This window comes from Dendroctonus ponderosae, unplaced genomic scaffold (assembly GCF_020466585.1).
Source record: "Dendroctonus ponderosae isolate FM_Combo_2020 unplaced genomic scaffold, Dpon_F_20191213v2 Dpon_F_20191213_11, whole genome shotgun sequence".
Classification (NCBI taxonomy): domain Eukaryota; kingdom Metazoa; phylum Arthropoda; class Insecta; order Coleoptera; family Curculionidae; genus Dendroctonus; species Dendroctonus ponderosae.
In genome coordinates this window covers 1,790,488-1,804,731 of record NW_026017213.1, presented here as the reverse complement: position 1 = coordinate 1,804,731, position 14,244 = coordinate 1,790,488, and the positions used below count along the sequence as shown (strand labels likewise).

At 36.8% G+C, this 14,244-nt stretch overlaps 3 protein-coding genes across 8 annotated transcripts in view; 1 reads left to right on the top strand and 2 right to left on the bottom strand.

The window, feature by feature from the left end:
* The window catches only part of LOC109546393, a 90,658-nt gene extending 89,324 nt beyond the window's left edge, over window positions 1–1,334 (bottom strand). For 2 of the 3 annotated variants that reach the window (XM_048662667.1, XM_048662668.1), the window contains exons 1-2: window positions 1,145–1,322; window positions 783–1,089 (exon numbers count right to left, since the gene is read on the bottom strand). In XM_048662667.1, coding sequence (XP_048518624.1) covers window positions 783–1,089; window positions 1,145–1,186 — 349 coding nt within the window. In that variant the 5' untranslated portion in view covers window positions 1,187–1,322. Of the gene's footprint in view, window positions 1–782; window positions 1,090–1,144 lie in introns of all 3 variants that reach the window. The other variant, XM_048662669.1, reaches the window with a different exon arrangement.
* Window positions 1,335–1,462: 128 nt separating this feature from the next.
* LOC109546394 (transcription termination factor 5, mitochondrial) lies at window positions 1,463–11,849 on the bottom strand. Of its 2 annotated transcripts, XM_048662670.1 has the most exons (7): window positions 11,673–11,845; window positions 11,448–11,617; window positions 7,489–7,720; window positions 7,222–7,424; window positions 6,623–7,150; window positions 6,314–6,566; window positions 1,463–1,666 (listed from the first exon to the last, which is right to left on the bottom strand). In XM_048662670.1, exons 2-7 carry the CDS (start codon window positions 11,476–11,478, stop codon window positions 1,480–1,482), a joined length of 1,434 nt encoding a protein of 477 aa, XP_048518627.1. In that variant the 5' UTR covers window positions 11,479–11,617; window positions 11,673–11,845; the 3' UTR covers window positions 1,463–1,479. The 2 variants fall into 2 exon arrangements, with proteins under 2 accessions (XP_048518627.1, XP_019772904.2); XM_019917345.2 differs by lacking the exon at window positions 11,448–11,617 and having other exon boundaries at window positions 11,673–11,849.
* A 116-nt stretch (window positions 11,850–11,965) lies between these two features.
* LOC109546392 (serine-protein kinase ATM) overlaps window positions 11,966–14,244 on the top strand; it is a 34,736-nt gene continuing 32,457 nt past the window's right edge. Inside the window, exons 1-8 of one of the 3 annotated variants that reach the window (XM_048662664.1) lie at window positions 11,966–12,113; window positions 12,566–12,756; window positions 12,935–13,052; window positions 13,117–13,275; window positions 13,333–13,568; window positions 13,623–13,721; window positions 13,775–14,032; window positions 14,090–14,214. In XM_048662664.1, the coding sequence (XP_048518621.1) occupies window positions 12,571–12,756; window positions 12,935–13,052; window positions 13,117–13,275; window positions 13,333–13,568; window positions 13,623–13,721; window positions 13,775–14,032; window positions 14,090–14,214 (1,181 nt within the window). In that variant the 5' untranslated portion in view covers window positions 11,966–12,113; window positions 12,566–12,570. The other 2 variants (XM_048662665.1, XM_048662666.1) reach the window with 2 other exon arrangements.

Genomic DNA, 14,244 nt, shown 5'->3' with positions numbered 1-14,244 from the left:
TAAAATCAGGGCTTCCGGCAGGCCACAGTATTGAGCCTCTTCGTCCTATCCAGTGAAAGAAATTCTTCATCAAGATTATTCGATTGACGACAATAGGGATACAATTTGAGTAATTTCAAAAAAATTACTAGATATTTCAATGTGAAATATCTTGAAAACGGTGCGAGCTATCGACGTGAACCAAGTACCCATTTAAAATATCGAAGAACGAAAAATTTAACAGCAAAAAAGCGATATTTTAAAATCCAACAAATTTCTGATGTTTTAAAGGGCTCCTGACTATTACAGCGATGTCGAAACTACAAGCTAAATAATAAGAAATTATTTGGATTTCTCGATAAAAAAATCCAAATACAATTTTTTTGGCATTAGTAAAATTGCTTAACAATCAATGAAAAAACCGTAGATTTCATGTACACTTAGACATCAGGACAGTATGTCGGAAAAAACAAATTTGCCGCAAACCGAATAGTGCGCAAAGCTTTTAAAGCAAATATTTTTCTGTTCGCTCGTTAAGATAAAAATTGAAGAAAAAGGGAAAATTGAGTCTAAACCAAATATGGTATTCCGCAAAATAGCTTACTAGCTAACTTAGACACCAGGATAGTATCTCGGCAAAAGTATGTCGGTGAGTAGTTGAGGACCACCGTGTATAAACCTTAAAAAAATCACCATTTGTCATAACTGATCATGAAAACCCTGGTAAACTGGCGACTTTTAACACTAGAGAAAACACCATTTGCGGACAAACACCCAGTATATGAAAAAAAGTGGCTACTTACACAGTCCCACTCGTTTCAATCCGGACTCCCACACATTCCACACCCGTTGTCCGACGGAGTTGCTGAGAAAAGGAGCGTCCTGGATACTGATCAAGGAGGAAGACTTGCTTGCAGATGAGTCTGGAGCTGGCTGAATTGCATCCGGCGAATCTGGCCGTGTGGACGGACCAGCTTTGGCACCGTCCTGTCCCTGTGGACTTTCCAATATCGCTGGCCCTCTATTAGACGAGCCTGGATTCTCCTCTGGACTCCCCGTTGCAGCACCCTCTTGACTAGTGCTTACCCCACCGGCCATGATCGGCATACTCTGAGAATGTGATGGTAATGGTAAACATGATCGGCAATACAACACTGCTATCTACCGGTGAATTATCCTGGTCTTCCCTGCTATTTGTTCCCGACATTTCGAATTGATCAATACAGTTAAATTACCGACAAACAATTATAAAATACTAGACTTTAATTGGTTCACACAAACAATAAAATACAGCACAGTACGAAGACTAACTACACACTGAAATGCTTGAGGAACATGGGCAGTTTCTTCTGTTGGTTTTTTCTGGTGAAAAACGCCCGAACAGAACGCAAACTATGCGAAGGCCAATGGACATGTTAGACTATCAGTTGGATTTTGCAGGATTTATCAGGAACTATTCCAAGCCAGGCAAATAAAACGAATATTATTTTATGTCGGGTTTTATTCCAAGGTTTTTTCCTCTGCTGGACTGTCTAAAAGGTCCGTTCTCCATATTCCGTTACCAGTAAAATGGAACTCTTTCTCAATGTAGTACAGCACCAAATTCAACTGCTTGGACTGCTGGAGGTCTGTGAAACGCAATGTGGCCTCTCGACGCAGTTTTTCCAATGTTTTCTTTATTTTATACCTTCAAAAAATGGGGCTCTTTAGTAGGAAAAACTCTTTAGCTGCAACTTTTCGCGTTGATTACGCAAAGCGGCACATGGATTTTTTATTCCAAACTTAACAATTAAGATATGAACCCTGTTCAGAATTTCACCTGAGTTTTATACCACTAAAATTTTCCAATTCGCACTTGTTACTGCCGAAAAACTCCGACCAGCCTGCATATTTCTGCAACATTCAGACCTGGAGACCTCTTATACGTTTTCTGAAAAACTGAGCCAAAATCTTCAGTAACAAATACAGAGGATCCAAGCGTTTAAATGACAACTTTCCATGTTCCTTGCAAATTTTATTGCTGGAATTGAATAATCGATTTGAACTCAGTTAATTAATTTGAAAAAAACTCTGAAAGTTCTAGTTTGTCGCTGAAATCTCGAAGTTGTGCCGATCCGATTGCGTTCTTTCGACGGCCACTCTGTGTATTTAGACAACATATCCGGGTTTGAAATAAAAAGTTTGGACCTCCCTGTATATTATAACCATTTTTGACTCTTTAAGTTTCTAGAACAAATCGACCAAAAATGCTACATAATGAAGCTTTGGGAACATATACAGTGTGTTTCAAGCGTGCGCAAAATCACTTTCCATATTTTCTCCACTCTGTATATTAACATATCATCTCCAAAGTACGACCCATTGAAGCATTTTCTACCGCATTCTTCTTTAAGCCGACTAAAATGCCATTTAATGCAACATCAGCAACATATACAGAGTAATCCAGGTGTGTTTAAAACAATATTCCTTTTCTCTTACGTATTTTCTTCAATTTGTTACACATTTTTCTAAAAGTTTAAAGTATTTTTTATGCGAACACCGTGTATACTTTGCTGCAAACGACTCAGTAAATTTTAACATCAAATTATTAGATTTTTTATCCCAAAAACACATTAGTTTAAACCTTCGTGGATTCACTATGTATGTTTGTATAGAGTGAGCAAAACATTGAATAATAAATCAATTTGCACTCGATTTATCAACAAGACAATATTTTCGAGCCAAATWAGATTAGTTTCGATCAAACAATACAGAGTGTAAACAGTCTGAAAAATTTAAACCAGTTTTTTAATAACCGGGCATAAACCATGTACACAGAGTGAGTCAATTATTTTKTTCWCCAACAGACAGAAATCGCCATTAAGGGTCTTATTCAATTTATAGACACTTTAGAGTTCGTTTCCTCATKAAACGCCTGAATTTGCGAATTAAACACAAGCAAACGTGTAARATTCTTGGATATTATTTTGCCATTATAATAATAATAATTTTTTTTCCAAATTTGATTTACAAGCGCCTTCAGTTATCGATTAAAAGGTGTTAAGAAAGGGTTGTACAGAGACCAATTTCTAATATACAGGGTGTTCTAAAAACAATTTAATTCCAKGTATTTTTAATTAAAAAAAACCGGATTAATTTTAATGCAAATATAATATTTACTCAACTTTAGCGAAAAAATGTGCTGACTGAAGTTTGAGAATTAATTTCTCAAAAAACGAAAAAGATAGAGCCGCGCGAGCATCTCCACTGGATAGAGTCAAGTTTGCTCTATCAGTAACTATTTTTCCATTTCTTCAGTTCAATTAACTGATTTTTTATTTTTTAGTTTGAATCTAAGGCGTGCGCCGTTTAAATTTGCGGGCATCGACTGAAGTTTCCTCAGTTTATTTCTCAAAAACCCTGCGAGTTTCAAAAATGTACGTTACGGCGCTGAATATGGAGTTTGCTCTATTAATGACAATTTTTCAATCCCTCAGGTCAAACAAAAAAAAAACGATTTTATTTTAAGTACAAAGGACGATTTAAAAAAGCGATTAGTTTGAAAATAACTCAAAAATTTCCTGAGAATGGTCAAAATTAAAAACTTTCAGTGTCATTTGTTTCAACATTTGTCTACAACCTCCAAAAATCGATCACATTCTAACTCCTTCCAAAGCAAAAAAACGTTTTTTTTTAAGAAAAAGTACAAAATTTCCATCAATAAATGTTAAAAAAAAAACGTTCTTAGTTTGAAAATGTCTGAAAAATATCCCAAGAATGGTTAAAAATTCGAAATTTTCAACTTTTTTCCTACTAAACCCAAAAGTCGGAAATTTCCTAATTCGCTCCAAAACAAAAAACAATATTTAAAAAAAAAGTACAAAATTTGCTTGAATGCCTCTTTAGAAAAAACGGGATTAGTTTCCAAATTTCCAAAAAACTTCCTGAGGATGGCCAAAATGCGAAACTTTCAGCATAATTTATTCAACTTTTGCGTATAAAATCCAAAAGACTTCCACTTCCTACCTCGACTGAAAGCAAAGAAATATATTTTTTTTATATTAAATTTGCATAAATGCCCCTTCTGAAATTCTGAAAATTCTGAAAAAGATTTGAACCTTTCAGAGTAGATTCCTTTGACTTTTGCATACAAAATCCAAAAATCCCCAATTTCTCAACTCGTCCCAAAACAAAAAAACAATTTGTTAAAAAGTACACAATTTGCAAGAATGCCTCTTGAAACAAAAGCGCGCTCAGTTTGGAAAATTGTAAAAAATTTCCTGAGAATGGCCAAGATTCGAAACTTTCAGTGTAATTTGTTTCAACTTTTGTCTACAGAATCCAATAGTCGACTATTTCCTAACTCATCTCAACACAAAGAAATGGATTTTTAAAGAAAACGTGGAGAATGTGCCGAATAGCGCTTAAGAAAAACGCGGCTTGGTTTGGAAATTTAAAAAAATGTCTGAGTATGGTTAAAACTTCGAAACTTTTTGCCTAATTTCTTGCAACTTTTGCCTACAAACGTCAAAAGTCGGCAGTTTCCTAAGTCATCACAAAGAAAAAACGACAAGATTTCCATGAATAAGACTTTAAAAATCGCGCTTTGGTTTGAAAAATTCTGGAAAATTTTCTGAGAATGGCCAAAATTCGAAACTTTCAGTATAATTTATTACAACTTGCCTACAAGTCCAAATGGCGGCCACTTCCTAGCTCGACGGAAAGCAAAGAAATAATTTTTTTTAAAGGACTAAATTTCCAAAATGCCCCTTAAAAAAAACCATGCTTAGTTTGAACAATTCGAAAAAAGTTTCGAAACTTTCAGAGTAGAATCTTTCGACTTTTAAAACCAAAACAAAAAAACATTTTTTTGAAAAGTACAAAATTTGCAAAAATGCCTCTTGAGAAAAAAACGCGCTGTTTGAAAAATTCTAAAAAACTTCCTGAAAAAGGCCAAAATTCGAAACTTCCAGTTTAATTTATTTCGACTTTTGCCTACAGAATCCGAAAGTCGACAATTTCCTAACTAATCCCAACGCAAAGAAATTAATTTTTAAAGAAAAAAATGGAGAATGTACCGAATAGCGCTTAAGAAAAACGCGACTTGGTGTGGAAATTAAAAAAAAAATGTCTGAGTATGGATAGGAATTCGAAACTTTCCATCTAATTAATTGCAACTTTTGCCAACAAAAGTCAAAAGTCGGCAGTTTCTTAAGTCATCTCAAAGAAAAAAAAACGAAAAGATTTGCATAAATAGAGCTTCAAAAAATCGCGCTTTGGTTTGAAAAATTCTGGAAAATTTTCTGAGAATGAACAAAATTCGAAACTTTCTTTGAACTTTGCGTTACAAAAAACAAAAATGGCCGCTTTCCTATCTCATTTCGCAGCGAAAATATTACAGTTTTTAGGAAAAATTGCGCAATTGGCATCTCTGGAAAAATCCGCGGTTTGGTTTGAAAAATTCTGGAAAATGATCAACACCCGCATAATTTACTTCGATTTTTACCCAGCAGAAAGCCAAAAATCTCTACTTTTCCCAGTTCAAACGCAAACAAAACAGATGCACAAAAGTTGCTCCAAAAAAAGAGAAACTTTCAGTTGCGCCTGACCAAAACTTTGAAGTGCTTCAAAAGTTTTAAGGAGCGACCAAACATTAAAATTTTCTCCGGTCCAGGTTTAGCCACGACGGTGGAAAGCTACAAGTGTCCCAGAATATTGTCCAAATTCTATATAAACGGACTGCAGGCTGATTTTCCAGCAAAAGAAAAACTCAAAAGCCTGACCTACGCTTTCAAGTTGGACTATATTAAAAAAATTCTCACGCCCAAACTGGGGCGACTAGAGACTTGAAATTTTGTCCAGTTCTGACCAACTTTAGTGGCTATAAATGGCACAAATTTCGACCAAACCGGGCTCCAGGCTGATTTTCCGGCCAAAGACAAACTTGCAGAGCCTGACCAAAACTTTCAAGTTGGGTCGTATTTAGCCCTTTTTTATCTTAATAATAATATCTAATTTGCCCGTTACGCACATTTATCAAGCACACTTGACTCTACATAATTGGGAAGTTGAAAAACCATCAGAGGATGAACGATGTTTTCCAATAGCCCCAAAGTTCCAGCTACGACCGGCCAAAGTTGGCACACTTTCAAAAATGCCTCTCTCCTAAAGCAGACGCGACATATTTTCTTGCAGATAAAGCCGATTATTCACTGTTCAAACCAATTCAATTGGTGGATGAACGAGTCAAAGAACTAACTTCAAACTCCCAAATAAAGCGGAAAAATAAACGAAATCAAACTCCAGGGTGTTTTTCCAATAGGTCCGTGGGGTAACTTCTCCAGCCCAAACTTACCCGGGATAAAGAAGAACCAGCAAACTTCTGGCAATATTCTCATTGGTGTACCCCATTTGAATCAAATACTCATAATTGGCCTGGATATCGACGAAAGGCACGTAGTAGTAGAAGGGATGCTTGCGCAACCGGGCACGAACTTCTTCCTTGGGCTTCTTCAGCAACGCGCTGAAATAGTCCATAACATCAGAAATTCTATTCATGTCCCGGCCCTCTTGTATGTAGTCTTCAAACTTGCTGTCGTCCGGTTTGGCTGGAAGAAGCAGCAAAAACCCGGATTTTATCAAATTTTCCCCAAATTAAACTCACCGATGTGATTCAAGCTGGCGCATCTGAGTTTCAGTTTCTTCAAAAATCCCAGCCGACTCGACATGGTTTTGTGATGAATGACCATGTTTAACATTCTGTAATCGTTGAAGTTCACGCGCAGCTCGGGGGTTTGCTTAATGTGATCCAGGCGCTGCTTCAGAGTAAACGGGCTCATCGTAAACACGGAGGGCCGCGTCTGGATGGCTTCGTCCGAAATGTTGTATTCCTTCAGCAGCTTGAAAATTTCCAAAATTTTCCGTGGGTTGATCATCATCAGCTTCGGGTTGGTTCTGTAGTAGGCCGCAATGTTCACTCCGGCCAGAATCGGATGGTCTCTGAGCATGGTCTTCGGATACTCTGGATAGGTGTTCAGCAAGTATCCAGATCTGAGTATCTTCCGGTTGCTGATCCCGATGGACTCAGCCAAAGTGATGTTTTCATTGATGATCCGAAAACTCTTGTTCGCTATCATTTTGTGGACGCGCAGCAGGTTGATTATCTCGTCTTCTGAGGTCTTCAGCCGCACTTCTATTTATTAGAACGGAAGAGAACTGAAGCAGTTAGGAAGAGTCTCAGTGATTTTTTGATCGCCAACGTACGTAACCATGCAGTTAAAATAGTTCGATGCAACGCAGTCCACTTCATCTCATCGATTTCCTTCAGGCTCTGTTCCAGAGGAATCGAAGATCGGCTGCTGGGGGGCTGCAGCAACTCCAGTAGCCGATCGGCTACATTGACATCAGGCTCCAAATACCCATCTTGCTTTAGTGTGGCGATTTTGTTTCGGAAATAGTACGAAGCTCTGCACATGAACACGAAAGGGAGTCATCTGAACCCCAACGGCCAGGCCGGAATCAACAATTTACCTACATAATAGTCTCGCATCGATTGGGCTGCAGCCGGTGTCCAGTAGACTGTTGTAATGGTTGAATTTTGCTACCGGATGGCTTATGAGCAAACTGGGGTAGGCTAGAAAGTCGCTGTTGGTGAAACCAAGCCGTTTGTATAGGTGGTAAGAGTCGATGAGATCTTCGGTTTCTTTCTTACGCCAAATAGCCGGATTCTCCATTAATCGGAAAATTTCTTCCTTGGTGAAACCTGCAATGTAGGTGGAAAAATGTTGAAACAGAAAATATTGATTCGAAAATTCGTTCAAAAATTAGTCTAAATTTGCAAATTCCAAAAACCATCTTTCAGAGCATCGATTCTCCTAAGCAACACCTGGGACAGTTCGAGGTTTTCTCAGAAAAAAAAATATCTATAAAAGGCCAAAAATATACTTTTGCGCGTGAGTTTATTGAGATCAACACAGCTTTTGATCTAAGCGCCTCTATATTCGCTAAGTGTTTGAGTCTACAATAATATAATAATACAGAATAATAATAATGTAATGTTTCTTTGTTCCTCATTATTGTTATATTTAGTTGAGTTGTAAATGTTGTTAATTCTTCGCTTTATTATTGGTTCAGAAAATTTTTTTGGGTAGTTATTAATAAGGAATATTTTTCTGATTTTTTTTTCAATTTCCTTGGTAATTTGGGTCTGATAATTTTATAGCTCTATCTGTAAGTGCAGTTATTACGCTTTTTTATATTTTTGGGGTGCATATGAATTATAGTTTAAATATCTTCCKGACCAAACTTCTTTTGTGTACCAATTTGTTTTTATTTCACCTGAATTATCATAATTTGCTGTTATGTCTAAAAAATGTATTGATKGATTTTTATCCTTTYCTATTGTAAATTTTATAGTGTCGTGAACATTGTTGAATTTATCTAAGGGATATTGAACTTTATCTTTAGGTAAACACATTAGGCAATCATCTACATAGCGCTTAAAGAAAGTTGGTTTATAATTTAGGCTTGTCATTATGTTTTTTTCCAAGTTTTCCATAACAAGGTTTGCAATTGTCGCTGATACGGGGAAACCCATACCATTGCTACACACACACCGTGAATAATTTGTGAATAATATTTGTTTTCCAACTTGAAATATGTAGATTTTAGGCATAGTTTTACCGCTTCAATAAATTATTTTTCTGGAATTGTTGTATGTTGTTCGATTTCCTTCCATTTATTTCTTATACATTCGATTACATATTCAATTGGGATATTGGTATATAATGATAATAATAATAATATAGTATAATACAGAAAATATTAGTCGGTTAAAGATCGAAAAACCGCTAAAAACGGGTCTAAATTGTCCGTTTTCTCGAATTGAAAATTTCAAAAACGATTTTTCAAGTTTGAAAAGTTTTTAGGAGAAAATCGCCTACCGAAGGCAAAAAATCGACTTTTTGCATGCCAGTTTATTGAGCTCAAAAGAAAGAGAGTTTGCGTCTATAAAACAGGAAATATTGACGCTTAAAGATAAAAAAACCCGCTCAAAAGTAAGTGTAAATTTTCTCGATTTGCAAATTTCAATAACAATCTTTTCGGTATAATAACGGTTCGACTTTTTTTAGAAAAGATCGACAACAGAAGTAAAAAAATCTACTTTTTGCATGTGAGTTTATTGAGCCCAAAACAGGTTTCCACTTAAATTTTCCGTTTTCTCGAATTACGAATTTCAAACACTATTTTTCAAAGCGTCGATTTGCCTAAGCAACATTGGGAACAGTTTGAGTATTTTTTTCGAAAAAATCATCTACAGAAGGGAAAATCGACATTTTTCAGGCCAGTTCATTGAGCTTAACACAGCTGTCGACCTAAAAAGCGCCCCCATTTTCACACATTGAGTGTTTGCGTCTATAATACAAAAAACATTGTCTGTTAAAGGGCGAAAAACTGCTAAAAAATTAGTGTAAATGTTCCGTTTTCTCAAATTACGAATTTTAAACATTTTAAACATTGAGAACAGTTCGAGTTTTTTCGAAAAAATCGCCTACAGACCAGCAAAAATCGACTTTTTTCATGCCAGTTTATTAAGCTCAAAGCAAAGAGTGTTAGCGCCTATAAAAGAGAAAATATTGACGGTTAAAGGGCGAAAAACCGCTCAATAGTTGGTCCAAATTTTTCATTTTTCTCGATCTTCAATAACTATCTTTCAAAGCATCGATTTGCCTCCGCAACACTTGGAACGATTCGAGTTTTTTTAGAAAAAATCGACTACAGAAGTATAAAAATCTACTTTTCGCATGTGAGTTTATTGAGCTCAACACAGCTGTCGACCCAAAAAGTGCCCCTATTTTCAGACATTGATTGTTTGTGTCCATAATACAAAAATAGTGTCGTCTAAAGCTCGAAAAACTGTTAAAAAATTGGTCTAAATTTTACGTTTTCTCGAATTACGAATTTCGAGCATTATTTTCCCTAGCCTAAGGAACATTGGGAACAGTTCGAGTTTTTTTAGAAAAGATCGCCTACAGAAGGACAAAAATCGACTTTTTTCATGGCAGTTTATGGAGCTCAAAGCAAAAAGTGTTTACGTGTATAAAACAGAAAATATTGACGGTTAAAGATAGAAAAACCACTCAGAAATTAGTCTAAATTTTCCATTTAGTCGATTTACAAAATTCATAATCTGTCTTTCAAAGCATAGACTTGCTTACGCTATAAATAGTTGAGTTTTTTAGAAAAAAGCGTCTACAGACGGCCAAAAATCAAGTTTTTGCATTCGAGTTTATTGAGGTCAATGTATAGTTTTCGACCTAAGAAGCGCCTTTATCGTCACCCATAGAGTGTGATCGAAAAATACATGAAAAAGTGTTTAAATTTTCTATTTTCTCAAATCTAAAGACAACACGTTCTATGCCAATCTATTGACCGACTTTCAAATTTGGCAAACTACCTTTTGGAACCTTGATTTGCATGCTTAACACCTGCAATAATTCAAGTTTTTTCCGAAAAAAAAACAAAGAATGTTTGAATCTATAAACCGTTCAAAAATGAGTCTAAAATTTTCATTTTTCTCAATCTACAATTACTGTCTTTCAAAGCATCGATTTGCCTACGCAACACTTGGAACGATTCGAGCTTTTTTCGAAAAAATCGACCACAGAAGTATAAAAATCTACTTTTCGCATGTGAGTTTATTGAGCTCAACACAGCTGTCAATCTAAAAAGTGCCCCTATTTTCACACATTGAGTGTTTGCGTCCATAATACAAAAACATTTTCGGCAAACTGTTAAAAAATAAGTCAAAATTTTCCGATATCTACGAATTTCAAACACTATTCTTGAAAGCATGGATTTGCCTAAGCAACATTGGAAACAGTTCAAGTCTTTTTCAGAAGAATCGCTTACGGAAGCCCAAAAATCGACTTTTTTATGCCAGTTTATTGAGCTCAAAACAAAGAGTGTTTGCGTCTATAAAACAGAAAATACCGACGATTAAATAGCGAAAAACCGCTCAAAAATGGGTCAACCATTTTCATTTTTCTCGATCTACAATAACTACCTTTCAGAGGATAGTTTTGCCTCCACAACACTTGGAACGATTCGAGTTTTTTTAGAAAAAATCGACTACAGGACTCTAAAAATATACTTTTTATTAAGTTAACTAATTACTAACTAAATTATTGGATTATATTAACGACACTTTTCGCCCTTGTATCGAAAAATACTATTTCGCATGTGAGCTTATTGAGTTCAATGTATAGTTTTCGACATAAGAAACCTCTTTATGTTCACCCATAGTGTTTGCGTCTTTAACAAGAAAAAAATGGTTATTTAAAGATAGAAAAATCCTTCAAAAATGTTTAAATTTTCCATTTTCTCAAATATAAAAATAAAGCGTTCTATGCCAATCTATTGTCCGATCTTCAAGTTTGGAAAACTACCATTTAGATTTGACCTACTCTACTCTACTAATTTGAGACTACCTTGATTTGCATGCTTAACACTTGGAATCATTCATGCAGAGCCTGATAAAACATTTAAATGAGTTCTTCATGCCGTTTCCTCCATATAAAAGAAAACAGGGTTTTGCAGCCTCCCAATCTTACCCCATTGCACGGAGCCTGTATTTACCGGTTGGAAGCCCAAGTTGCCACTTTAATTATTTAAATAAATGACTAACACAACAGACAAAGACGAAAATCTCTTACCATATAATTCCTTCAGCGTTTCGATGTTTGAGCCCGCATAGTTGCATACTGCTGAATGTTTTCTCGCTATCGAACTCACTGTTACGTTGAAACAACGAAAATTTAGTATTTTAACGAACAACATTAGGAAAAAAACCATTTAAATATAAACAAAAACAAAATACCTAACCTAAGTGTCAAAAGTGACGTTAGTGATACTGCTGGATTAGCGCCCCCTCTGAGACCGAGTGTTGGTACTACTAAGAAAGGGATCCTCAATGAGGACTAAAGTGAGGCCCAGCTCTATTTTCTAACCGCCTTGAGCAGTTCAGTTAATGACATTTCTAAGGGTTGAGAGTTTGCGGTTATGTTTTTAATGTTTTTCGGTTTTTTTTTTCATTTTCGTCCTAATTATCCCTTAGAGTGTTCCAAAATAGCCTGCTTTCAAAGTGTCCTCTATAGGTATATTGTTAGAGAGTAACAACAACTTTTTTCTGCAACTTTAATTAACTTTCTGTTATCTTAAAAGTAGGCAGTAGAGCTGGAAATTTCGGGTTTTTTTTCAAAATTTGACCAGACAACACTTGGAAATTACATTAAATGTTGCGTCTGCCCCCATAGGACGTTGCCAGGTTTGGAAAATTTACAGTTTTCACTTGACTGCGTTCCAAACTTCTCCTTAGCTTGTGTCTTCTTGTGGGGTCGCTAGCAAGTTGATTGCTCAAAGTGGCTTACAAAGGCAAATTAATACGAAAACTTTGCTTTGATTCAAATCCTAGAATCTCTCTGCGTGCCAACTCATTTTGCAATCGAACAGCTGCGTTCCCAACTCTTGGTACTTCCCCCATTTCTCCAGGGGAAACCCGCTTAAACTATTAGCGAAGTAATTCAGTTTTTCTGTCCGCTTTCCCTAGACATAATGGCCTTTACGAGGGAACTCAAAGAGGCGCAAGCTTCTCTTCGAGGCAAAATAACCGAGCGGCGAAAAGCCTTGGAAACCCTCATAGCTCTCCTGAAGAATGAAGAAGTTATCGCTTGTATAGATGAAGACAATCACATCACGTGGAAAGCGCTACTAGAGAGCATTCAGACCTGCTTGAAGACAGTGAGTTGATTAAGAAACGAGTAATTAAAACTGAGTTTTGCGGGCTTTTATGCCGTCGGGGAAAGCAGTTTTTCCTTTCGCACGCACTTCCATCGTCAGATGCGGTGGATGCGGGAAAGGCTTTAAAAACTTGAAAAACTCGCCAGTATTTTTTCTTTTTGACAATTTTTTTAATTAGGAATGCGACCGGATAGCGGGTCTAATTGCCAAGAAAGGACCCTTGAAAAGCCCCGATAAAAACGTCGAGCTTTCCATTGAACTGGTGGCGTTGGTTGCGAAAATTGCGCTCCCTAAAGGTTTAATAATTTTTATTTCTTTAATTATTCATTCAAATATTTGCCGCTTTTCTCGGGTGCATAGAAGCAGAAATAAGCATTTCCAGCTTCATCAGCTACATTGAAGCATGCTTGCGCGACCGAACAATGCGATGCTGCAAAGACACGTTTCTTCGCATGATTAAGGACTACATTCTATCCAGTAAAGACTGTTTGGGCGCTTTGGAGCCGGAAGATTTTGTATGTGAGTATCTTCACTTTTTCTTCAATTAGAGAACGTGTTAATGTCTTGATATTTCAGTGCTTTTTGAGATCCTGCGAACCGAGCTGAATCAAACGAGTTCTGAGTCGAAAAATCTGATTGTCTTTAGCAGTTTTGCGCTGCTGGTGAGGTTTGGGCCTTTGGTCGCATTTCCAGCCAATTTTCTTCGGGATCAGTTTGCGTTTGTCGCCAAATTGGGCCAATCGGTCACGCTAAACGACTCACGAATTTTGCAGGAAGATGCAATCGATATTGTTCTGCATTTTTGCCAACATGTAAGCGCCTTTTTCAAGTTGAACGGCTCTGTGAATAAATCATCTCTCTTTCAGACTGCGGAAGATAATCGGTTATCGTGCATCAAATTAGGGGAAGAAATTGTTCCGAAGTTCGCCAATCTGTATGATTCTTGTAGACCGGACGCGCTGAAGGCAAGTAGACACAAAGGGCTGAAGATCTGTTTTTCTACTGAGAACATTTCCAGGTGAAACTCATCGAATTCTTCCTGCTTCAATTGGTCCTGCATAATCCGAATGGAGTGTTGGAAAACGACAGTCAAGCCCTGGCAAATAAATGGACCACTTGGAAGTCCTGCATAATAAAAATCTACCATTTGCTGCTGGCGGAAATCCATCAATATCTGCGACAGCCAGTGAAGAATACGCAATTCTTTACATGCACTGAAGATAACACTGTGATAAAGGATAGTTTTGCGTTGTTGTTTGTGGAAACTTGCAACCAGGTTGGGATGGATCGGCCCTGAAACTGCGCGATGATTGAAAACTCTACTTAATTGCAGTTGTTTAGTTACACGGAGCTTCCTGCCTACTTATGTGAGGATTTCCAGCCGGAAAAGCGGAAGCGAATAGAAGTTTCCCTAGAGACTTTCATTGCGAAAATTCAGGACACCAACAGTTGGGTTTGGTAAGCCACTTTGCTGGTCAAAAACTTCAA

What these genes read in the sequence shown, in the direction of transcription:
- LOC109546394 (XM_019917345.2), bottom strand. Translation starts at nt 11,811, where the DNA reads ATGGTTTTTTTCCTAATGTTGTTCGTTAAAATACTAAATTTTCGTTGT. An exon ending in AACGCTGAAGGAATTATATG is followed by an intron (nt 7,721 to 11,672) that starts GTAAGAGATTTT and finishes CCTACATTGCAG; the next exon opens with GTTTCACCAAGGAAGAAATT. An exon ending in GATGCGAGACTATTATGTAG is followed by an intron (nt 7,425 to 7,488) that starts GTAAATTGTTGA and finishes GTTCATGTGCAG; the next exon opens with AGCTTCGTACTATTTCCGAA.